The sequence below is a fragment of the Octopus sinensis genome, linkage group LG11, assembly GCF_006345805.1.
Source record: "Octopus sinensis linkage group LG11, ASM634580v1, whole genome shotgun sequence".
Classification (NCBI taxonomy): Eukaryota; Metazoa; Mollusca; class Cephalopoda; order Octopoda; family Octopodidae; genus Octopus; species Octopus sinensis.
In genome coordinates this window covers 42940868-42967247 of record NC_043007.1, presented here as the reverse complement: position 1 = coordinate 42967247, position 26380 = coordinate 42940868, and the positions used below count along the sequence as shown (strand labels likewise).

Here is a 26380-nt window from a genome sequence, read left to right as displayed (position 1 = left end):
CTTCAAAAGTTCCCGCAAGCTCATATGTAAAAAAAAAAAAAATTTTACGGAAATCGACGGAAAGGTCTACTAGAGACGAAAGATTGCCTGTATATGTTTATATGCTATGTATGAAAATAGAATTTAGTGTTTATTGATCACCTCAGACAGTGCAGCACAATCAGACACTTCAGAGCAACCCATATGTACAGCGTACAATTATACTCAGCTTCTGTTTGGTAAATTCCGTCAGCGTTGTCCGTTTACGGTAGAATTAGTGGTAATTTTTGATTGATGAGAAATGTAATTACTTTTACTATATCGGTTGTAATACAAATCATCCCGCAAAATGTTTCATATACTTCCAGTTACCTCCCTTCATACCACGTGGTTTATCAGTGCTTGTTTGCTATTACACCGCCTTTTAACTACTCGTCTATTGATTTATACAGTTGCTCTCTTTTCCTGTTGTCATACGAACTCCGGCATGAGTTTTGCGAACTATAAAGAAACGATAGAAGATGGTGACACTGTCATTTTGTTTCTCGGCTTCGATAACACATTGAGTATCCGAGTGAACAAGGGTACTACCTCACAAACACGCTACGGAGCCTTGCGTCATTCAGATTTAATTGGTGTAAAGTATGGTTCTCAAATAAATTGCCCAAAGGGATGGCTGTATGTTCTTTATCCGACTCCAGAACTCTGGACGCTGAATGTCCCCCACAGGACCCAGATATTGTATTCTACAGATATCAGTCTAGTTACCATGCAGCTTGACTTGAAACCGGGTTCCATTGTCTTAGAAGCAGGTAAGCTATTATTGCATCACTGAAAAATTAAAATCCTAACGCAATCTAGTTGAACTTTTCATACTTTTAAGGTAAGTAAAATAAGCAGCTGGCTATTGTAGCGTCCTAGAGTCTTTCTTGTTTTTCTTTTGCCACTACCAGTGCCTTGGCGAATTTTTAATGTATGAAATAAAAAGGTGGAGAGATATTAAAAGGGATATTTAGTTGGCAAAATCGCTTCAGCATCGGACATTTAGGATTTTTTAAGTTCTGAATTTAAGTTAATAAAAAATTTACCCTAAGTTGTAGGGACCTATTCCTATGTTAGATGTAGAAAACCTAATACAAATCTAAAACTTATGTACGAAAGACTTGACCCTATCAAAAGAAAAACGGCTTGAAGCTACAATGAAGATTTTATGCCGCTAAAATATATTTTGCTCCATCCGGTAATGTCACTGTTGAAAACTTAGAAAAATAACAATAAAAATGCCCAGAAATTATCATCGGTAAATTAGAATTCAAATTTTTCAACTGAGTCCTGGAACTGGTTTCGATAAGCGAAACCCATTTAGTATTTCACTGCCGTTATTTATTAAGTACATTGGACAAAATGCTTAGCAGCACTTCTTCAGGCTTTTTATGAGTTCAATTTCCCTTCCCAGGGAGGAAATTTGAACTTATAAAAGCATTAGGGCTGATGTAATCGAATTGCTCCTCCCCATAAAATTTCAGGCCTTGCCCCTACAGTAGGAAGTGTACCTGCTTTGCGGACACCTCAGGTTACAGGATTTCATGCTTAGCGAAATTGCAAAGTATGACCACTAATTCTGAGATACGGTTTATAATTTCGCTCTTGCGGAAACTCGTATTGCATTGTTTTAAATTGTTAACAATTTAAAACTACACTTTCTTCATAGTTCAATGGCCACTCGCGTTTTAGTTAAGATCAAAGTGTATAGTTAAGGATTTGAAAAACTATTTTCTGTCATCAACACGAACTCAAACAACAACAGTAATATAAAGTATTAAGTAGATAAGCAAATCAGTTTCAAGTAAAAACAATGTAGTTTCCGTTTATATTTAAAAGTCGAATGAATGTCTTTGATCTTAGGTCTTGAGACTAAACAGCCACAGCAATACAATTAACCTTTCTGAAGCGCTTATCTGCTAGAATTTTTTTTTCTAGAGAAGAAAAATCAACATCAGGATTAATCAAATGTAATATTTATTCACGTTGTTTTGAATTAATCATGTATCTTCTCTTAGCTTTGAGATGCCAATGACATGGGGTAACCTTTTTTGAAAAGCAGGCCATACGAGACAAGGCTCATCATCGAGTAGACTGCACTACTAAAAAAATTCAAGTATTCGTTAGGTTACTAGTCATAAAGTCCTGTGGTCCACGGTTTGCTCATAACTGGTTTAAGTAGTGACTGATCCCATGTAAATACTATGGTTGACATCCTTTCTGATTAATCTTGCCTATAACAGAAGAGGCATATTTTCAATAATTAAATAATATATTCATCCAGTAAGTAATTTTAAAAAATTGACAAGCTGATGGGTATATTACATCAAACTCTGGATTTTGTGGCTCCCACATAATGTAGTCTATATAGCAAAAATGTGTAAGATTCACCATACTGACATTTGCTGTAACTAGGCAGGGGCACTGGCTTCAAGGATTTTGCCGTCTTGGGTAAGTGTTTTCTACCTTAGATTCAGATTGACTCCAAACTCCTGAGTAAAATTAGGTAAATGGAAACTGTGGAAGCCCAAAGAATAGACTTCACTTGTAATTCTGATTTTCCCAAGGTTTACTTTAGCTGTATAATTGCTGTGGAATACTCAGCCATTTATTCTAATTCAATAAGTAATCATTTCCATTGATTGAACAGTTGGAATATGCAGTGTTGAAACAGAGAATCTATTTTCCCTATGTACATCAGAAATGTTCTCCAAAAAATTTACATTGTGATATTAAAAATTCTTCTTGGGCTGCCGTGAGGAGTTGTATTATATTTTATACCATTTTTTCCTCTGTTTTAGGTACTGGAAGTGGTTCCCTTTCACATGCTATCCTTCGTACAATTTTACCAACTGGTCATTTACATACTTTTGAATTTCATGAACAGAGAGCTGAAATAGCTCTCAAAGAATTTAAAACCCATGGTGTATCTGACTATGTGACAGCAGTATGCAGAGATGTCTGCAAGGATGGATTTGGTGTTGAAGATGATATGGCTGATGCTGTTTTCTTGGACATGCCATCACCCTGGGAAGCCATTGTGTTTGCCAGTAAAGCACTGAAAAAACAAGGTACAGTATTAATTTTGATAGAAGTGATTTAGTGTAGGTAAGAAGTTTGCTTCATGATCATGTAGTCACGGGTTTGTTTCCACTGCATGATACTTTGGGTATTTATGTTCTATATGCTGCAATCTGAATGAAATTGAAAGATGAAAACAACACAAGCCTTTTGGGTGGACTGAACTTGTTCTTCAAATATTTCAGCCTTGAATGCACTCAAGTTACAGTTTGTGTTCTTCTGACTGTACTTCCCATCATCACTTCCATCACCTGTTTCTCAGGTTCTACCAAGATCATGTAGTTATACAATTTGACAACTATTAAAAAAATATTGATTCAAGACAATTTTTAGCTTTCAGTGTTGAATTCAATTGTTAGAATAGGGAGAGATCAATGCAGGATGAATTACTGAAATATTTAAGAATTAAATGTTCTTTTTCAAAGTGTGTGTAACATCAGAAGCAGAATCAAAAATGAATAAATGTTTAATATCTTATCTCTTAATACACTTAACCAGATGTAACTTGGTATTATATATAAAATTTCCTGCTAAACATGTATACATGCATGTATATATGAATAATGTTTATTCTTAGAGTTTCTGAATTTCTGCTTTTATATTTATTTAGGTGGAAGAATATGTACATTTTCTCCATGTATTGAGCAAGTCCAAAAGTCACATGAAGTATTAAGAGAAAATGGTTTTGAAGACTGTTCAACTGTTGAATGTCTGGTACGGAATTTTGATGTTCGAACAATAAACATTCCAATACCTTGTCTTGGCGGTATAGAAGATGAAAACACCATGTTAACAAACAAAAGTGAGAGTACTACAGAAAATAAGATCAAATGTTTAGAAAACAGTTTACAAGAAAATAATGAACTTGAAAAACAACAGACTGATAAAGAATGTAAAAGTGCAGATAATAACGATACTTTTTACAGTTATGATTTGGTTGGACGTAAAACAAAAGATTATTTCCAGGTCAAAAGTGGTGTACCTCCAACTACGATGCCAGGCCATACAGGATATCTAACATTTGCTTCTCTCTATCTATGACATATATGCATATACTAAAATAAATACATTTTATTTTGAAGTTTTCAGCTTTTTATTTTATAAAATAATTTATGCTATTATATTAGTTTCATTCACAAAAGATGTAATTTTATTTTTTACAATCAAATTTTGAACAATAGTATATCCATAATGAAATACTTTAGCAGTATTTTGACAAACAGCTACAAATTGACTCCATTTGATGTTACAGAATTTTATCCATCCATAAATAAACCCGTTTTCAGAGCGTCAACTTTCATCAAGAACCTCATTACGTATAGACTAGGTCATGTCCCACTCAACAGATATTTCAAGCATCTCGGCAGTAGTTCCTGATGAGCCAGAGGCTTTCTGTGTCCATATCCTTAATAGCCTTATCTACAATACAGCTGTCAACTCTGATAGCCAATGCCTCTGTTGGGTCCATATTAGGAAGACTATCCTTTTACCATATATTCTCCACATTTAGCAGTCTTTCATAGGGACACTTTTATGCCTCTTTCTTTTCAGAGTCACTAAATGCAAGTGTACTATCATCCATCTGGACATACTTCTCTCTGATACACTGTCTTGCAATCCAGGACACCTCATACCACAGAACATGGGCAATCTTCTTTTATGCTTTTCCTTTAGCTAAATATACTTGTTTCCTAGTTTCTCTTTTAGCTACCTATAGTTCGCTGCTATGCCCCATTCTTCCAGTCCTCCCATGTCTGTTTCTTTCCTCTGTGGTACTGTCTTCACTATTCCACCATCTTGTTGACATTTTTCTAATTCAGCCATAAATATATATACTGACAGAGAAAATTAGTTCTATGGAAGCAATACAGGCTCCACTGTTGGCAATTCCCATTAGGATGAAACAATGTAGTCCATTGTTCTAGCTTTGCTTTGCTCATGGAACAGTTATCTACCCTGTCAGTATATGGAAATGTACTTTTATGCAGCTGTAAGTAGTTTAACTCTTTGTTTCTAGCACATAGTCACAATTAGCGACAACTAAATTATATATACATATACACACGCATATTGGGTCGTCCCATAAATGTGGTTTTTTTCAATTGCATGAACTAAAAGTCAGAGGGGGATGGGATAACCTGCAACTTACTATGAAAGCAGGTAGTAATTATACTTTGTACTTATTCTTAATGCAAGTTTTGAAGAGTGCAGTTTGCTTTTAATGGTTATTTTTCCAAAGCTATAATAGAAGTGACAAAGGAGCATATTGTGCTTTATGAGTTCAATAAAGGCAACAACACAATGGAAGTGCAAGGAATATTAATGCAGTATATGGGGATCAGACAATAAACGTAAGCCAGTGCCAACAGTGGTTCCAGAAACTACAGCTTAGAAGATGAGCCTCATCCTGGAAGATCTGTCGAGCTTGAGGACGTTCTGCAAACCCTGGTGGAACAAAATCCCATTGTAACTGTAGGGGAACTAGCAGAGAAGCTTGGATTTGGTCATTCAACCATTCATCAATGCCTGTGTGCTGTCAGAAAAGTCAGCAATTTGGGTCAATGGGTTCCTTATAAACTTGCTGAGCCTAATCACATGCAGAGAGTGAATGAGTGCTCTTCTTTGCTGTCACACCTCATGAATGAACGTTTTTTGGACCAAATAGTGACTGGTTATTAGAAATGGGTTCTCAATAAAAATGTTGAGTGCTGAAGATAGTGGGTAGGGAAAGGAGAAACCCCAGGTTAAAGAAGGGTTTTTACCCACGTTTGGTTTAGTTCACTGAACTTTTAAACCCAAACCTAATGATAACAAAGGAGATCTACTGTGAGCGGCTTAAGTCAGCACTAGAAAGAAAATTACCATCTTTGGTTTTAATACAAAAGGTGTTCTTCCATCAGGATAATGCTCAGCCACATACAAGCAAGGATGACATTCCAAAGGCTGGAGCAGTTTAAATGGGAAATGATGTCCCACCCACCATATTTGCTGGACATTGCCCCATCTGATTATCATTTGGATGGAAAAAACTGAATTCTGTTGATAAGGTCAGAACAGTACTGTAGGAGTATTTTCCGTCATGAACAAGGGAATTTTGGAAGAGGGCCCTTACAAGTCTACCAGATATATAGAAGAGCATTGTAGAAAATGAAGGAGAGTATATTTTAGATTAAAAAAAGGACTTTATCTTAATTTTGAAAAATAAGTGTAAAAAAAATGCATTATATATGGGATGACTCCTAATATGTAATCTAGTGCATGTGCAATATTAAAAATCAGACATGTATCAAAAAGTTCCTGGATTAGTGTTTAATAAAAAAAAAAAACTTATTTACCTAAGTTTTAACATCATCCCCTTTGAAATAGTCACCTTGCACAACAATACACCAGTCCCAGGGTTCCTGCCACTTTTGGAATCTGTCCTGGAAGTTGAGGATCTTTTATGATACACTCTGGATCTCGACAACAGTGTTAATTTAAAACAACGCAATACGAGTCTCCGCAAGAGCGAAATTACAGACCGTATCCCAGAATTAATGGTCATACTTTGCAATTTCGCTAAGCATGAAATCCTGTAACCTGAGGTGTCCGTAAAGCAGGTGCACTTTCTACTGTAGGGGCAAGGCCTGAAATTTTATGGGGAGGAGCAATTCGATTACATCAGCCCTAATGCTTTTATAAGTTCAAATTTCCTCCCTGGGAAGGGAAATTGAACTCATAAAGAGCCTGAAGAAGAATGGCAACTTTTTAGCTGCATTTTCTTCTTGGGAAAGTGATGGAAGTCTGCAGGTGCTAAATCTGGTGAAGAGGGTGGGTGTGGAAGTAATACCATGTTTTTGGTGAGGAGAGCTCTGACAGGGTCCATTGTCATCATGAAGAATCTAAATCTTCATGCTCCACAAATCCGGTTGCTTTCACCAAATATCTTCCCCCAAACTCTTCAAAATGTTGCAGTGGTACCCTTGATTGACGATCTGGTCCTGAGGGACAAATTCTTGATGCACTACACCGCATTTATAAAAAAAAATGATGAGCATGCACTTGATTGAGCTGTGACTCTTTTGTGCCTTCTTCAGTCATGAAGATGAAAAGCTCTTTGATTGTGATGACTGCTGCTTCATCACCATACGCATGCTCAATGTCTCTAGCAGACTTCCCAAGTTTAACAAAATTTCACGTTGGCTCTGTGTTCCAACTTTCTGTCCATGACAAAAATCAAAGACTACAGCATACATGTGATCACAAATTTCGCAACTTGTGAAGTAAACACAGCAATGTCACTCAGTACACTGCCTCATGAAGGTTACTAGAAGCTCTCACTATACATGCAACTGAGTGACTTGACACACTACAGAACTAGTCCGGGAACTTTTTGATAACACCTCTAAACTGAAATAAGGTACTTTCTTTTTAGTCATCTCTCAAAAAAGTGAACAATTTGTTTTACGTTCACATTTATATATGTATTGCATAAGGCAATGGTGGAAGACATCTGATGTGCTATGCAGTGAGATTGAATCTGGAACTATGTAGTTGCAAAATGAAATTCTTAGCCACACAGCCAAGCTTGCATATTTACAATGCTACACAGTCAAGTATGAAGTGATAAAACAAACGGGATATATCAGTTTATATGTCGTAATTTCAGTTGAATCACCACCCTTTTAGAAGACATATCAAGATGTGTCTAGGTTTGTACATAATGTTTATTATTAGTACCACACTGGGAGGATGTGGACATATTAATAAAGAGTCAGGGATACATAAATTCCTACTACTCTGTGAAAAAAAAACCTCATATTTTTGGAATTTAGTATAATGCCAGTGTTTTGCTAATCTCAGTAATTATTTTAATACTTTAGTCATCAGTTTTCTTAATTAGGGTTGACTTTAGGCTGTAATCTACATTCCATGTTTAATTACCCCAAACAGGGTCTTGAACACTCAGGAATATTATTACAATGTCATTATATTGAAACTATCCCAGCAGTCTCAATATTCATATTGGTTTCAAATTTTGGCATAAGACCAGCAGTTTCAGAGTTAAGTCGATTACACTGACCTCAATGTTCAATTGACCCCAAAATGAAAGGTAAAGTCGACCTCAGTGGAATTTGAACTCAGAATGTAAAGATGGATGAAATTCTGCTCAGCATGATTATGCCAGCTTGCCACCCAAGTTTTAATATTCATATTAGCCCCAAATATTGTTGGGATCTACACCACTAAACATAAGTGCACCAAAACAGCAATTGTCTTGTTCCAACTGAGTTCACCTAGCCCACTTCTTCTGTGACCACCATGAACCTACAGGCATATGAAGGAACTTCTACATGAACACATAACTTGTAAGAAATATCAGAAAATGGACAGGACATATTGGATAATATAGTCCTAGATATCATAAAAAGAAAGGATAGTCACAGTTAGAATACTTCTAATAATAGATCTGCTTGACCAAGGCTGACATGGAACTAAACAAAGAGATTTCACTGTCAAAGTTTCACTACCACAAAGCATCATATTTCTTGGTGATGCTTTGTGGTAGTGAGCTCTCAGAATTCACTGTTACATACATCACTCCTAGAAAGAGATGCTAGAAGTATAACTTAGAAAAATCATTTACTTGAAGAATTCTAGTTGAACGACTCAATCCCAATACTTATTTTGTAAAGCCTGGTACTTATTCTATCAGTCTCTTTTGTTGAACTGCTAAGTTATGGGGACACACCAACACTGGTTAGAGACAAACACACATACACATACATATACATAATAGGCTTCTTTCATCTACCAAATCCATTCAAAAGGCTTTAGTTGGCCCAAGGTTATAGTAGAAGACACCTATCCAAAGCGCCACACAGAGGGACTGTACCTGGAACCATGTTGTTGAGAGGCAAACTTCTTACCACATAGCCATGCCCTTATGTATCTATGTAATGCAAATAAAATGAAACAATACATCGTTTTTATAGATTTTTTTTTTAATGTATAAAAATATTTTAGTTTCCAACACTAATAATACTGCTTCAATCTGCAGAAACTGGCATCACTCCATATTCATCAGCTTTATCTAATAGAGAGCAGAACATAGTTGATTCAATCTGAAACAAAAAACAAAATGAAAAGTTTACAATTTTTATCAAGAATTTTGTTGCTGGAATTGTTTGTACACATCTATTATTTGTAGAACTTCTTTCAAGAAAAAAAAATTTGTCTCATTTCATTTATTTACTTTTTTAAACAAAGTTCAGCAGCTGAACCTTCAAGTTACTTGCCAAAAGGGACTCCAGAAACTTTGCTGAATTGAACCTACCCTTGACTTTTCATCAGAAGCAGCCCTATAATTTAAGCCACTACGTTTGATATCACTGTGCTTCCAACTTCACATTACACACACAAAACAAAATTCATCCACACTTTCCTTCTCTCATTCAACATATGAACCTACAGGCATATGAAGGAACTTCTACATGAACACATAACTTGCAAGAAATATCAGAAAATATACATGAAGAATTCTCTTATCACTCTGACCCAACAAAGCAACTAGTCCCAACAGTCTCTCCCCTATTACTTTCATAGCTAGCAGCTGTTCTTCAGATATAACAGAATCTAGGTAAATCTATGGAGCCATTGCTACAATATATCCCATACTCATGAAGTCCATTCTATTTGACCATGACAACTACTGACCTATCAAACTTGCCACTATCAATCACTTCCGTTATCACTCTTCTTCCTCGGTACTGTTTCTATAATGCTAGATCTGTCAACTCTTGCTCTCCAACATAAGGCATTGGAGGTGTCTTGCACTTGAGAACTTTGGAAAAAACAATGCTATAACCCTTCACATAAGCAACAGTTTTGAAATGCATATCTGGCATGAGAACCTGCTGGTTATATTGCTTACAATGGGCTCCATTCATTTTGTATTTTTCACATTGGAAATTACCTGTCAAACATTTTGCTCCAGTGGAGTGTGTTGACACAGTTCTCTCCATTCAGTACTATCAACTTTAACATGTTCCAATCTCCCACATTCTTTTTAATACCTCAATCACTTTTTTATTGTAACATCCAATTTATGCAAATAATAGCAATTTTTATGAAGATAATGCCACCTTTCTCTCTTCCTTAACTTTCTGCACTTAGGAGTATTCCTTGCCCACATACCTCTGTATAGTGGTACATCATTTAAGAAATAATGCCTGTACTGTCTTTAAGCATGGGCACACTGGACAGTTGCCCAGGTCCTCACAGGTCTAGGGGTCCAATTCTAATCTGTAAATACTCTGGTTTGCTGTCAATAAATATTTACTATTGGGTTCAGTGCATTAATTAGCCTATGGACCTATAATGATGGTAAGACAATCCTGAGCACTGCTCTACACAATTGTTCAATCTGTAAGAAAAAGCAAACAAATCTTTCTCAAATCACACCCTACTCTCTTAAAACAGAAATGTAGTCCTAAATACACTGTCTAAATTTGGATGACTTGGTGACAGCTGGAACACACTTGATCATAGATCTACTTTATCAGGGCTAACCTGAAGTTAAACAACTGCTACTTGCAATAATAAAAAAAACCAATTGTTCCAGATGATGATGATGGTGGTGGTGGTCATTGCAGCTGTTGTATTCAGTTATTGAAAAAGTCAAAAAATTTTGCTTGTTCATGATTACCTGACTGCTTTATCAACCACTGTTAAAAAAACTACCACCATTGGTAAAAAATCAATAATTGTGAAAACAATGTCTTATGTTATTGATCGCAGCTGTTGCATTCAGCAGTTGTGAAATCACATAATTTGCTTATTCATGTGATTATTTGACTGAAAAAAAAAATAGTTTCACACCTAGTGAATGGTATACTATACCATACTATCTTTGCAAGCATAAAAACAGAATGTAGAAGAAAAAAAATGTTGTGGGCAAAAGTTATGTTAGTCACACAAACAAGGTACATAATTCTGGCTGACCAGCAAAAGAAGAAAAAAAAAGCCCCAAACAAAGCTGATGTTTCTCCTTCAGTTGGTAAAAGGCATTTGTGCTAACAGTATCCAAATCTATAATTTTAGCACAGCCATAGCAGTTAAACAAAATCAATACAGACCAGTAAAATCCAGCCATGGAGGCACTAGGTGCAACAATAGATTGTTATTGCATAGCTCTAAGTCAGCCTCAATAGAGAAGACCTACAAAGATATTCTGACCACGATCATCTCATATAGTTAGGTGTATGTCAAAATCTTTATTTAAGATGGAGGACATGATTTGAGAGATAGTTGGTAGGTATTTCCAGCAGGTCATGTGACCATGCAGATGTTCTTAGATTACTTTCTATTGTCTTAAATAAAGAAAATGCACATAAGATACTGTGTCATACATACGACAGCAGAGATGCATTTTTCATACTCAGAATTGTTGAAGCATGGAATAAACTACCCACATCAGTTGTTAGCTGTCAGGACACTACATGCTTCCTGAAATTCGTCAACAGTACACCTGATGTGAACAGCACACCAGTGTGAACAAGTATAGGAATAGTGCAGAGGAAAAAAACCTAACTTTCCTCCATCTGTATTTTGTCAGTCTTTATTAATTTTTCTGTTAAAATATAAAATCCTGCCAAAAATTAAATTTATCAAGTCATTTGCATTACATATTTATCTTTATTTTCTTGTCGACCACCATGTTCTATAACAAAATATTTCACAAGCCAATGAGGTATCTTCAATATTAGTGCTCAACATGCAAAAAATAGCAACCAAATTACAACATATTGTTTTAATATGTTAGATAATGTTATATCTGGGGGACATGTTGGATTATAATATATCTGGGGGAAAACCATAACAAAGATGGGAATATCATAAATAGCATGATGGAATGTTTTTGTTCATAGTTCTGGTTGACAAGAGGTGGTCTAGGGCTAAAGAACAATAACTACAACAAAATGTCACTGTTATCAAATTCTGTCTCCCTATGTTAACTGTGTGTTAATATAGGGACACAGTGAATGTTAATTGTTGCAAAATGTCCCACTTATTATCTTTATAAATGAATAGCAGGTACACATTGGAAACAGATTAATTTACTTACATTTAAAATGTATTCGCAAGTTTTGGGTTCCATGATGTATAATGCAAAAGAATGTGATCTGCTTAAATCTTCAATGCACCTGAGTAAAATAGTAAAAATGTAGAACTTTGATGATGTAACTGCCAGTGTGTCTTACATGACAGGCATATTAGAGAGATAATTTTTAAAAAAGCACATGAAATAATAGTGAAGCAAAATCATATTTTTATTGTTGTTTTCAGGGTTTAGTCAGAAGAACTGCCCATGACCTTTTTACCCCTGAGACTAGTAGCAGAAATGGATGAATATCTTCAAACCTAATCTAAATGATTAGAACAGAGTAGACTGTATTAAAAGAATTAAATAGCCAAATTATGGTGTTAAACAAAGTGACAGATTAAGACTACTACTCACACTGAGGGAAAAGACTTTTGTCACCAAGAGGCAGTGGCTCCATGGACTTTCTCCAACCCATTCTTATTCTGGCTACTATGCTTTCAGAGCAGCCACTTCCCTAGCCAATCATGTCTCCTTGTTAACTAAAGCTATCAGCTACTTCTAATGAGCCATCTGGGCATTTAAGAGAATCTATTTCTGGTTTGCTCCAGTGCATTTATCATATATGAAGCTTATGTTTTCTCTTAGTTTGCCTGGGATTTTGCTGCATCCCTTGTGTATTCATAGCTTACATTGGGCTCAGTGTATGGAATCCTTATCTGCATATTGAGCAAGATCGTTTCCCCTAAGACACCAGAGTCCTGTCTTCTTTCCCACTTACTAAAACTTTTGTCTTTGCTAAATTTACCTTAAGACCTCTTGATACTAGGTTTTTGCTTCCATGCTTGGTATATCCTCTCTAATCTCAATTTCAAATGAATAACAATGCTTGATAAAAAATAGAAAACGTCCTTGGCAAAAAAAAAAGTTTTATGAAGCTGTATCATTGATATATTTTGAAAAATAACTTACTTTAATTTAACTTCAACAATTCTCTTCTTTCCATTGGCTTCACAGAAGTCTCCGTCAGTATAGAGTAGGGAAATACTCCTATGAATAGAAGAGAGAAGAAACACTCCTGTGATAAAGAAACTGAATAAAGCAGAGAAAAGAAACAGCAATGAATATCAGAAACAATTAGATAATCCTTTCTCTCATCTTAATAATACACTGAATTGGTGTATATCATGCTTTTCTACAGCATTAAACAAATCAGAGATAAATGTGCTCCTGAATAGGACTCATATTCTTCCCTCTAAGAGGAAGTGAACCAACCACAACATGGTACCAAACAATTTTTGCAATTTTACAATGCAGTTGCTGTCTGCAACAGTCTACTGTACTTTTTAAAACTCAGAGAAAAGTAGATTTCACCTTCAAAGAATTAAATTTCTTAGGTCAAAGACATAATTCAGTGGAAGTAAAGGATATGAATCTTTAACTTCTCATATAGTTGTCAGTTATCAGTACTCTGTGAATAACAAATAGTAGCAATATTAAATTACAAGATGAGAGCATGTATAGATGAAGGGCAGTAGGTACATCTACTACTGCTGTTCCTACATCTTGTTTATCACTTTACTATCAAAAACAAAAGACTGAACACTACTCTGAGACTAAGCTCTCCGGAGAATTTAATCATAACCAAGGCTGAAGTTTTCTTGAAATATATTGGCTTCTTTAACAGTAAATGAGGTACTCTTTAGCACTCATAAATCACTGTTTGTTTAGATAAATATTGAAATTATTGTGACTGCCAGTCAACAGCTGATGAAGGAACTGATCATCAGTGCTTGCTATATGTAAAATAATAATAATATATACACAAATATACACATATATTATTTCAAGTTGAGAAATCCAGTGATATATACTACTAGCTTGTTTTGCTTTGGGTGAATACTGTTATGTCAGCATTGAGTATATTCTTTATCCAGCCAAATAAATCAAACCAGAACACTACTATCATGAGAACAAATCTTGCAAAACCATTGCTTATAACTTTGTATAAGTAATATAGCTCTACTTTGCTTTAAAACAGATCATGCCAGTGGCATAGCACAAGTTTTGATCACCCTGTATAGTAGCCATATTGGCCACCCCCTCACTTAAATGCAACATACTTTTCATCATAGTAAACACATTTATAAAATGGAGACCCTGTGTGGCTTACACACCCCATTCTATGCCACTGGTTTTGCCTTGATTATGCTTGAGAAGTTAGCAGTAAATTGGCTATTATGTAAGTCACAGAATGTTGTGTTGTGTACTGTGAAAGTAATATATATATATTCCACACAACACACCTTGACTACTACAGTGCAGCTTGAGAAGCCTTTATATATATATATATATATATATATATATATATATATATATATAGATGATGTTTAATCCCAAGTTAACTGAATGAACAGACCTACTAATTATTCCAGTTCAGCAATCCTGTCCTTTGTCTTTAGACATAGTACATATAGGACTATGTTATCCAATGTATCTATCCTGTTTTAAGACAGTAGTTTGAAGGAGATTGAGATTTGACTGCTATTTCTAGCACATTGAGCATAGAAATTTCATTATTGGCTTAAGATGCATATAGAGTGGAATGTGTGTGTATTGTGTAAAAATTAAATGCTTTTAAAACTGTTTTGTAACAGGCATGGTATGATGTGTAGAATAGGTGCAGCATGGATGACAAAGAATGTGTAGGGTCATTTACTTTCTATGTTTCAACCCTTAAAATATTTTATTGATAAAAATAAACAGATCTCTACAAAAGTAAAGAACTTTATTTTAGTTAAAAATTTCCAAAATGTGTTTTGAAGTGGAATCACCTTCTCTTTCCTATTGGTTTTGGTTTTTTTAAAGGATTAGCATGCAACCACTGTAAATGTTTGTCAAGCCTCCAGTGACCAAGAGTTATAACAGTACGTCCATCATTGCCCTATATTAAAGAAGAATTAATACAGTATAAGTCAAATACTTTTTACCAATGGCAACAATGTTATAGAAACAAGATAGTAGAAAAGTAAAGATGAAAAAGTAGAAAAATAAAATAAATGTTAAATGAGAAAAAGTGAGAGAAGGAAAGGTAAAATATAAAAGAAGACAAAAGCACAAAATGAGGAGCTTATAAAGCAGAAGACAGAATAGGATGGCAGGAACAAACTTACGTCATGATATTGCCGAACATATTTGCCATAACAAAATTCATGTTTCCACCATCCAGCACCCTGTGAAATAATGAGAATAGTTTCAGATGAAGTATAGCGAAACATCTAATGTATTTCTACTTTAGGACAAATAGATAGACCAGTTGATAAAAAAATCTATACTAAACCCTTTTGTACTTATATTTTAATTATTAATTATGAAAAGAATGAAAAAAATTTAAAGAGACATTTTATTAAAATGGTGTTTGGAAATCAACTTAGCTAAAGGAGTTCACATAAAATTATGGAGGAAGATTTTAATTTAAATATGATAATTTTAATATAGGTAGTTTTGTTTCATAGAACCACAGGTGGTCCCTGAGGGTAGGCTGGTATCAAAACAGTTAAGCTTTGGTAAAAAATAAATACTGTGAGAGGGAGACTAGTCAACTGGTTTGGACTTGAACATCCAATGACAATGGACAAATCAAAAGCGGAACATTAGACTATTCATCATCATCATTTAATATCCCTTCTCCATGCTGGCATGGGTTGGACAGTTTGACCAGGGCTAGTAAGCTGAGGTACTGCACCAGACTCTAGTTTGATTTGGCATTGTTTTTACAGGTGGATGTCCTTCCTAACACCAACCACTCCATGAGTGTAATGGATGTCAGTTGGCATAAGACCAGTATCTGCCACAACTATGATTTCACTTAGCTTGATGGGTCTTCTTCTCAAGCATATCATTTGTCATTGCCTCTGTGAGGCCTGGTGTTCAGAAGGTGCTTTTTACATAGGTTCTAGTTACATGACACCAGCATCAGCTACATAGCCTCTGTGAAGCCCAACACTTGAAAGGTGCTTTTTATGGGCCACCAGAACGGGATATTGATGATAATAATGATCCTAACGATGTTGACAGAGATAGTGATGAATATGACAATGATAAGCATTGTATTGGAGATAATTATAATGAGAAATAACTTGTCAGAATGTACTGAAGATAGTGCAGAGTAGTAAGATAGAGCAAACACTTGATTTATGATCTGGTGCCTATTTCTAATAATGACTCAAATTTGAAGAGATTAGTATAAAACTGCATTGATGAAATAGTATAACAAATGAATTGGAGAAGACATAGTATTGTAATAACCCAAAGAGTAAAGATTTTTGGTAAGGCACAGCTTAAAACAATCCATTAACTTTCTTCTGAATCTTGTTTATATTAAAGTCAGTTTGCCAAGACAAGAGCTGTGATCAGAAATGTGAATATATTTGAAGCATTGTAAAGAATTAAATGTTTTACATACACCTTTCAGACAATCTGTTCCACTGAGGAAATCTCTGATGGTCTGTTCATCTGTAGCTAGTCCTATACCACCATTTCCTGTCGACATGGTTATCTTTGTTTTCTGATCATACACCTCAGTTTTCTGTGTGAATTTCCTTTTGTCATGTAAATTTATCTTGAAGAGGCTTGATTTGTCAAATACCTGAACAAACAAAAAAATTATATAATGATATCATACAAAGTACAAGTGAAATGTGGTCCCCAAAATTAATCATGATGATTCAGATCATATCAGTAGAGAAATTGGACATAAAATTATGATGATATACAATGGTTTTTGCACAGTTTTCATCTACCAAGTCTCAATCACAAGATGGCACATTGGTGGAGTCATTAGATTGTTGGATAGATTGCCATGCAGTATTATTAATTCTGACTCTGTACCGAGTCCAAATTTTTCCAAAGTGAATAGTTAAGATTGTTAGAGGGTCAAGCAATATTCCTTACAGAATCTGTTCTGGCTAATTACATTCAGACAGTAACACCTGTGATGACACTGATGCCAAGCTGTATTCACCCAAGTTGGTAGCTTTTCTTTTGGATAAAGATTGGTGATGTGGAGAAGGGAAACTTGCCTGCATGGGTAACTGCTAGTCTTCCTCAAAAATTCTTGCCCAGGCCTGCACATACATTTGCATATGCTTGGTCTGTCGATGCTACACTGACTTTACATATTTGCTCTTTCTTTCTTCTCTGTTCATACACTACTAAACACATAAATGTGCATCCCATACGTACATCTGAATACATTTACATTGCACACACTATAAAATGCATAGCATGCACACAAACACTTACAAACACATTGCTAGCAGTAGACATAAAATTACTATGGTTAGAAGATGCCAACCTACTTCAGCTGCTTATGTCTCTAAGCTTGGAAATAGCTGAACAGGTTCACAATACCAAATCAGTAGATTTCAATGCAAATGCACATGCTCAAATGCACATGAATATGCAACTGCTGACCCACTGGTAGACACTACACTGACTCACCAGTGTACATGCACATGTCTATGTATGAGTCACTCACTCAGTTACACATTTAGCTGCACTCATCTGGCTCACATACATACACATATCCTCTTCAGATCATCTTTCTTAGTACTTTTATAATTATACTCTGGGCTAACATTTAACATTTCTGATTTCTCTTGCATAGCATTCATTTTGAGTTTATTTCAAATAACTGGTTTTTACAGCACATGCTTGTACAAGTACTTCGTGCACAAGACAGCACTGCATTGTGCATGAAAAATATCTTCTGATAGTGCTCTAGCTCTTTTCAGCTAGATGAGCTGCTCCCCACCTATGCAACTCAACCAACATTTTTAGTCTTGCATTCATCCTTTTCTAATGCATGCTCCTTTCAATACTTCACATCTGCAATTCCTGCATTGTTCTCATCATTTCATTCGATTCATTGTGAATGAACATTTTCATTGGCAGGAGAGTCATGTAACAGGAATATTTAGCAATCAGATCACTATAGCTGAGGTTGTGATTTGCTACAATATTACCTATATCATAAAAACAAATCAGACCAATCAAGACTTCATGTGGAATTGGCTCCAACAACAATTACATTTTTGGCATGCATCTTTCTGAGCCTAACCATCACTACATATCCAGTGCACCCTAACTACTATGACAAACAGTGGATGGTAGACATAAGACCAATCATAAAGGATTGCAGTACACAGATGGTTTACCAAACACTGGATCAACACAAAAACAATAAACAGACAGTAAATCAGAGACATCAGAAGACAGTAGCACAATCAACAGCTAACCACAATGGATGAATGGTAACAGTAACACAAGGACCAACTAAAATTTTAACTGCTGCCACAATTACACCAATCCACAAATAATAATCATCAAACACTCTCAGTGTTCTGTTGTTCTTATTAACATCTTGTTTATGATAAGAATAAATATTTTTTCATAAAAAATCTCAAACAGATTTCAGTGTTCTTCTTTGTAACATATGTATATGTGAGTAAATGCATTTGTATATGTTTATATATGTGTATGGATATATATATATTGTGTGTATTTATGTATATACATCAGTATGCATGCACACACTCACACAGATATATAAATGTGTAAAACTAGATATCCACTGTTTTCAACAATTGAATTGGCATATAAGTGGTTTATCATTCCGCAGACACATTATTGTCATCATCATCATCATCATCATTTAATGTTCCCTCTTCCATGCTGGCATGGGTTGGACAGTTCAACAAGAACAGATGAGCCAGAGGGCTACACCAGGTTTTACATCTGCTTTGGTATGGTTTCTTCAAATGGACGGCTTTCCTACAGTCAACTACTTAACAGAGTGTACTGGGTGCTTTTTATGTGGTCCCAGTACCCGTGAGGTCACTAAGTACCTGCAAGATAAAACTCCTCTACTGAGTGCAGTATAGGATGGAGGGATATGGCCTTCTACATAGTTTCCATCTACTCAATTTCACTTATAAGACTTGGATTGACCCAAAGCATATATGTTTATATGTAACTGTGACTATGTGTCAGTCGTCTTTCAATAAGAAGTGTAGGGATAATTATGTGATTTTAGAGTTTGACCCTTAGCCATAACAGACCCAAATATTCTACCTGTTTTATGTTCAAATTGGCCAGATCCAGCCTCTCACACTTACTCTACAATGTCATTCTAAAAATGAATGATCTCCTCTTCAAAATCTTGAAGCTACAACATAAAGCATGATTAATTCAGGGTGCATGGCTCAGTGGTTTGAGGTTGTGAGTTTGATTCCTGAATTGAGCTGTGTGTTGTGTCCTTGAACAAGACACTTTATTTCACATTGCTTCAGTTCACTCAGCTGTAGAAATGACTTGTCATGTCATTGGTGCCAAGCTGTACCAGCCTTTGCCTTTCCCTTGGATAACATCAGCATCATGGAGAGGAGAGGGTGGTATGCATGGATGATTGCTGGTCTTCCATAAACAACCTTGTGTCTTGGAGGGAAAATTTCTAGGTGCAATCCCACGATCATTCAAAACAATATGAACAAATAAACATTACCTTTGACAGTAATCTGAATACTAAAGGGTTAAACTCAGTTGTTGCAGACAAGTGGGTCAAAGGAAGATCATTAATTTGGAAGCAAAAGAAATTACATAAAAAAGGTTAATGCCTTGCTTACATTAGCTTCATCTTCAAAAGGAAGACCATATCGATTTTCCTCAGCCAAACGGTCCATATTTACAGGACGCACTGGAGCACCTTCAACAGAATGGCAATTTATCTTGCCAATATGTGGATTCTTGGGTCTAGAATTGAATAACAGGAATACAGAATTATAGTTTTGAGAGAGAGAGAGAGAGCAAGAGAGAGAATATTTTAACTTATTGTAGATGAACCAGAGATTAAATCTAGCTGGTTGCATTCTGTGTTTACTAAAACAGAAACACACACACACATATTGTCATTTTATGCTGTATTATTCCACTTTTTTTCCTGTCTCTCTTTTTCATCCTTTACTTCATTTTTACTGTCTTGTTTCAGTTAAGTCTCAAGTGGTAATTTGTAAAAGACACAGACGAGTTCTGGTGTTAGAAAAGAAAGCTATTAATTATTTAGAATTTTATATATTCTTTAACTGGTTTCAGCTGTTGTGTATTCTTGCCTTGATATTTTGTGATGGCTGTGAATGAGCAACTGTGATACAGACATTGCACATTTTCAATCTTTGGTGAAAAACATGTCAGGCCATGAGGAAATATAACTTTTCTTGGAAGCAGGTAAAAGTTGGTGACAAGAAAGGCGTCTTAGCCATAAAAAAGTCTGCCTCAATGAATTCCATCTGATCCATGCAAGCATGGAAAAGTGGATGTCAAAATTATGATAACGATGGAGAGAAAAGTGTTGGATAAAGACAAACACTCATATATGCAACAATGATGACTGCAATTCAAACCACCAACTTCATATGCTGTAGTTCAGAACCTTATTGACATAGTCATATTCTTTCGGGGAGGGAGGAAGAAGAGAGAGAGAGAGAGAGAGAGAGAGACTTACTTAAAATCTGGGTGGCTACAGAGAACTGATGTGAGCACAATAATTTCATATTCACATGTGGATACTTCTTTCATTTCAAAGATTTCCCCTCGGCCTTCTGGTTGGCACACATAAAGAATAGCTGCCTGTCTTGGTCCTCCAGTCAGGTCACAAACTGTACCATCAGTTATGTTTACTTGGAAGTAAGGTAAGTCAAGACCATCAACTTTTCGTGTGTGTACCTAGAATGAGAACAAAATAAGCAACTATCAATCAACAGCCACAAGGTTCATGGAATAAGAAATTAGTAGAGTGGTTAGCAAACAAACAGATGATGACAATAACAGTAATGGTAATGATGAGTACAGAGTCTTTCACATAAAGATAAATTCCAAGGAAACTAAACAATGGTTACATTAGCAATGAGAGGCCAAACACTGATTGGACTAGGTGACAACTATTGACTTGTACAATTCATTTTTGTATATATTGGTAGTTCAATAGTTCTTCCATAGAAAATACTATCATCCACTTTTTCAAAATGTAAAATAATAAATTATTGCCATGAAGTTTCTAAAGTTTGCATTCAAAGGCACTTTTTTGACCTTATTTAAAGCATTTAGCTCATCTTCTAGCACCCCCTTTTCCATCAATCTTCCATGTTAACCTACTTACTTCCTTCACTTCACCTCAGCGAGCTGATATTTTCCACGTTCAACTTATTCCCTATCTCTGATCATCTGTCACATTAATTTATCCTATTCTGTCTCTTATATTCACCTTGTACCTTGACCTCACATCTCTCTTTTTCTGCATCCAGCAGCAGAAACCATACCAAAGTAGAAATAAAACCTAGCACATCTTTTCTTGTCGAATGGCTTGACCCATGCCCTCACAGGAAAAGGGATGCTAAATGATGATAATATATATTAAGAATATATATATAGAATGTTTCATAAATTCATCTGATCCATAGATTCTTAGACAACTAAATTATATACATGCTTGTATAAGGCACTGTTCTGTTATTGATAGGATCAACACCAAAAATATTCCATTCAATAAGAGATTAATATCTCAATAAGCACAGGATTTATATGCAAGCTACAATAAGTTTCATACTCTGATGGTGGATTAATGAGATGACCTCATATTATGTGCTTTGAGCTTGGAATATTATAGGATAATACATGGTTATACAAGCTCATCTGATTACAGTACTATAGGAGCATGATACTTATAGTTGCTCATATTTAAATCCAGTATTTACTAAATGACACACACACACATATACACACACTAGGCTTCTTAGTTTCTGTGTATCAAATTCAGTCATAAGATTTTGGCTGGTTTGGGGCTATTGTAGAAGACACTTGCCCAAGATTCTATGCTGTGGTACTGAACCTGGAACCACATTGCTAAGAAGCAAGCTTCTTCAGCACACAGCCATGCAAGAATAAAGAAGTGGATAAAAAAAAAAACATTCCACACATTCTTTCTTATATAAAAGCAATGTGTTTAAGAATTATGCTGGATGTGTAACACCCTAACACAGAAACAAACAGAATTAGATACTTTAGTATGTCTTTTGATACTTACTGGTGGATTTCCTACTGATGAGGCACTAACTTTTGAAGCTGCGAATAAAAAAAATCAGAGAATCTGGTTAACAACTTATTCAATGGACACTGACATGTTAGAAATGAGATTATCAAATTAGCTTGTAAAGACTGTTATATCAATCATCTTTGTTTAAATAATTACTTTGATCAATGATTAAAAGTGGGAGACAGTTTTTACTGAAATTCTCAATTACATTTACATTTAACCTTCTCTGACTGTTTGGGGAATTCACCATTCATCATTATCATTTAACATCCATGTTCCAAGCTGGCATGGGTTGGATGGATTGATAGGATCTGATGAGTCCCAGGGTTAAATCAAGCTTCAATGTCAGCTTTGGCATGGCTTCTACAGTTGGATACCCTTCCTAATGCCTACCACTTTACAGCATAGACTGGGTGTTTTTTGTGCCACCTGCACTATTGGGATTGTCATGCAACTCACAGGACTAAGGACCCTGGGAGAGGTAGGAGGATCAGTATCATGCTAGGGGACAAGGGGAATACTACGAAAGGTTGGGGATAGAGTAGGTTCCTGTAAAGGCTTCTGTAGGGCAACTCACATCTATTAGGGGAGGGGAAGAAAGAGAAAGAAGAAACGATCAGTAGGAGTTGTAAGAGATAAATAATAGCATAAGGTGTCAGGGTGGCCTCACAAAGCACAAGCCTTCTTTCAATTAGTTTTGGAAATTATAAAGAATTTAGTAAAATAACTTTGTCATTATTAATCTGGAGCTTGGAAAATAAACTGATATGAAATTTTGACAGAAGGATTTTATTTAGATTACTTTAACATAGGAAGTTTTGTATTGTGGACCTAGGAGTGGTCTAAGATGGATGGTATCAAAACGGATAAGACAAAACTGGTTCTTTTTATCATCACTTCCAAGATGGTAGAAAATATAAATCTTTACTTACTATATTTCTTTTAAAATACACTGGTTTTGTTTATTTAATTTTGAAAATAATGAAGAATTTAATAAAATAACTTTGTCGTTATTAACCTGGTATTCAAAACATAAATTAATAAATTGTCTAAACGAACATGAAATTTAGATTTAAATCTAGGTCACTTTAAAACAGAAACTTTGTATCATAGAACCAGAGGCAGTTCTACGTAGAATGGTATCAAAAGGATTAATATGAAGTTAATTAGTTTTTAAAATCATAGTCTAATTAGAACAATTTATCTCAGGCATTTTAAAACATTTGTTAGAAATTTCAAGAATATTCAGTTTCATTGTTGCTCAGTGTGTGTGGGGAGAGAGAGAGAGAGAGAGGTTTAGGTACAAGACCAACAGTCTTGAGAGGAGTCAATAGTATCGACTCTAATATCTGAATGGTGTATTAACCCTTTTGTTACCATATTTCTGTTAAAATACACTGCCTTTGATTCAGTTAATTTTGAAAATAATGAATAATTTAGTAAAATAACTGTCATTATTAACCTGGTATTTAAAACATAAATTAACATGAAATTCTGATATAAGAAGGTATTAATTTAGATCACTTTAACCCTTTCGTTACCATATCTCTGAATACTTTATTTTGTTTCAATTAAATTTTGAAAGTAATGAAGAATTTAGTAAAATAATTTTTGCAATTATTAAGCTGGAGTTTACAACAAATTAATGTGAAATTTTGAAGGAAAGTTTCAATTTGGATCACTTTAAAATAAAAAAACTTTGTCACTGAAACAGGGTTGGTCTTAAGGGGTTGTATCAAGGGGGATAAAAATACTTTGGAAACAATAAAAAGAAGAGGAACAATTTAATTCTGTTTCACTAAAAAGCAACACAAAATTCATGTTATTCTTGGAAATCATCGAGTGAGCAATTAAAGAAGCATAAAGATGGTTGTATAGATAACTTTCTTACATCAGGCCAACAGTTTCAAACTTCAGTTGTGACAAGCATTGTCCAAAGTTAAGCTGTTATTTGAGTAAGACAAAGACAACAGTGGAGAAATAGAGTCAGCATTAGAAAAGCAATGGATAAAAAGTGTTGTAGTATTTATTGATGCCTGTGTTCAAATCCCACTACAGTCAGCTTTGTCTGTCATTCCACCAAAGGGGTTAATACAATAATCTACCAATGAACTAACTGAATTTTAGAGTTTATGTCACTGTTTCATCATCATTTAAAATATCCACTTTCCTGGGTCATATAGAATTTGTGGAAGTGAATTTTCTATGGCTGGATGCTCTTTCTGTTGCTAACGTTCAGCTGTTTCTAAGTAAGGTAGGGTAATATTTCCTCATGAAAATGGATACAAATGCTGCTAACAGTAGCATTGTGGTTGATCGAGCAAAGGTATAAGTCATTTAAGTTGTGACTATCCTGTCTTTATTTCAGGTCTACATTATCTAAGTATATCTTTTTCTTTTTAAGACTGTGGGATATTAGTTATTTGAGAAAGGTTTGACTGCTATTTCAAGCAGGCTGAATGACAGCAAAGAGGCTCCTTCAGTGAATCATGGTGGCAGATGCTAGAGAAGATGGTGTTGTTTGTAATGGACTGATAGTAAGGTTTGTTGCTGATGTTCCCTGATTGGGTAGACCTATGATCAAAGTTTTTCAAGCCTTGGTCTCTTAACTATATATCAAGGACCACATAATTCTTTGTCTATATCTCATTCTCTTTTTAAGGCATGAAAATATGATTCGAGGGATATTTAGCTGTTATTTCTAGTAGCTTCTTCATTGGCTCATGATAGTACTTTTAAACCCGTTGCCTTTACATGGGATGTAGCCAGTCCACTTATGCATACCTTTCCTTCTTGGGACACAAAACTCTATTTGTGAAGACCTGTTGGGGCAAGTGAAAATCGAAATCGATCAACATCAATGGAAATTGCAGCTGTGATACCAGTGCCGGTGGTACGTAAGAGAACCATCCGAACGTGGCCGTTGCCAGCGCCGCCCCGACTGGCCTCGTGCTGGTGGCATGTAAAAAGCACCATCTGATCGTGGCCGGTGCCAGCCTTGCCTGGCCCCTGTGCCAGTAGCATTTAAAAAGCACCATCCGATCGTGGCCGTTTGCCAGCCTCATCTGGCACCTGTACCAGTGGCATGTAAAAAGCACTCACCACACTCATGGAGTGGTTGGCATTAGGAAGGGCATCCAGCCGTAGAAACATTGCCAAATCAGACTGGGCCTGGTGCAGCTTTCTGGCTTCCCAGACCCCAGTTGAACCGTCCAACCCATGCTAGCATAGAAAGCGGACGCTAAACGATGATAATGATGATGAAATGGGATGATCACAAAGGAGGTATATTTGTGTAGTGAATGGTGGTGATAATAGTGACAAAAGTTGATAATGATGCTTAAGGTTGAAGGAATGGTGATACCAATGATAGAATGGTGATATTAATGATACTAATGAGGAGGAGTCAACATGATATTGGTAACAATAATAAAAAAATAACAAAAAATGATAATGATGATAATAACAAAAACAATGATTTAGTGATACTATAAATTAAAGCCAATATAATGAACATGATGATGATGATGATGATGATGGTAGTGGTGATAATAATCACGACAGGTACAATAATAATAATAATAATGACAATGGTTGATAAAAATGATGACAAAGGCAATTACAAAAGTGAGCCAATGAGGTTACTTGACTTGTTAGATATAGTAGCTAAATCTCCCCCAAATCACATTATAACATTTAAAAAAAATTAAAGCCATAGATCATATAGTTCTGAATATATTATATCTGAAATATATATAATATATCCAGCTGGAAGGCTTTTGATCAAAAGTTTGCTTGTTCGTGGTTGACTAGGGGCTAAACAACCACAATGGAACCGAGTTCATTTTGTTTGTTTATCAATTCGTTTAACGGTTATTCCATGCTAGCATAAGCTGGGACAAATACATTACTGAGGCAATGTTTTACAGTAGCTGAGTGTCACTAACCCATTCCAGTTTTTCTAGTAGATTTTAATTTGTCTTTGAAAACACTGAGCAATAGGGTGGGTGATTTGTTGACGGAATTGTCAACATACTCTCATGGCTTTT

At 35.4% G+C, this 26380-nt stretch overlaps 2 protein-coding genes across 3 annotated transcripts in view; one reads left to right on the top strand and one right to left on the bottom strand.

The window, feature by feature from the left end:
• Positions 1-363: 363 nt before the first annotated feature.
• LOC115217171 (tRNA (adenine(58)-N(1))-methyltransferase catalytic subunit TRMT61A) lies at positions 364-4183 on the top strand. The gene is made up of 3 exons (XM_029786796.2): positions 364-791; positions 2823-3092; positions 3713-4183. The coding sequence occupies exons 1-3, from the start codon at positions 467-469 to the stop codon at positions 4141-4143; spliced, it is 1026 nt and encodes a 341-aa protein (XP_029642656.1). The 5' UTR covers positions 364-466; the 3' UTR covers positions 4144-4183.
• A 4885-nt stretch (positions 4184-9068) lies between these two features.
• LOC115217053 (endoplasmic reticulum lectin 1) overlaps positions 9069-26380 on the bottom strand; it is a 48507-nt gene continuing 31195 nt past the window's right edge. For both annotated transcript variants that reach the window (XM_029786633.2, XM_036507433.1), the window contains 9 exons: positions 22323-22360; positions 20745-20965; positions 19870-19996; positions 16650-16832; positions 15358-15417; positions 15019-15128; positions 13157-13234; positions 12209-12287; positions 9069-9206 (listed from right to left, as the gene is read on the bottom strand). In XM_029786633.2, the coding sequence (XP_029642493.1) occupies positions 9132-9206; positions 12209-12287; positions 13157-13234; positions 15019-15128; positions 15358-15417; positions 16650-16832; positions 19870-19996; positions 20745-20965; positions 22323-22360 (971 nt within the window). In that variant the 3' untranslated portion in view covers positions 9069-9131. The remainder of the gene's footprint in view (positions 9207-12208; positions 12288-13156; positions 13235-15018; positions 15129-15357; positions 15418-16649; positions 16833-19869; positions 19997-20744; positions 20966-22322; positions 22361-26380) is intronic.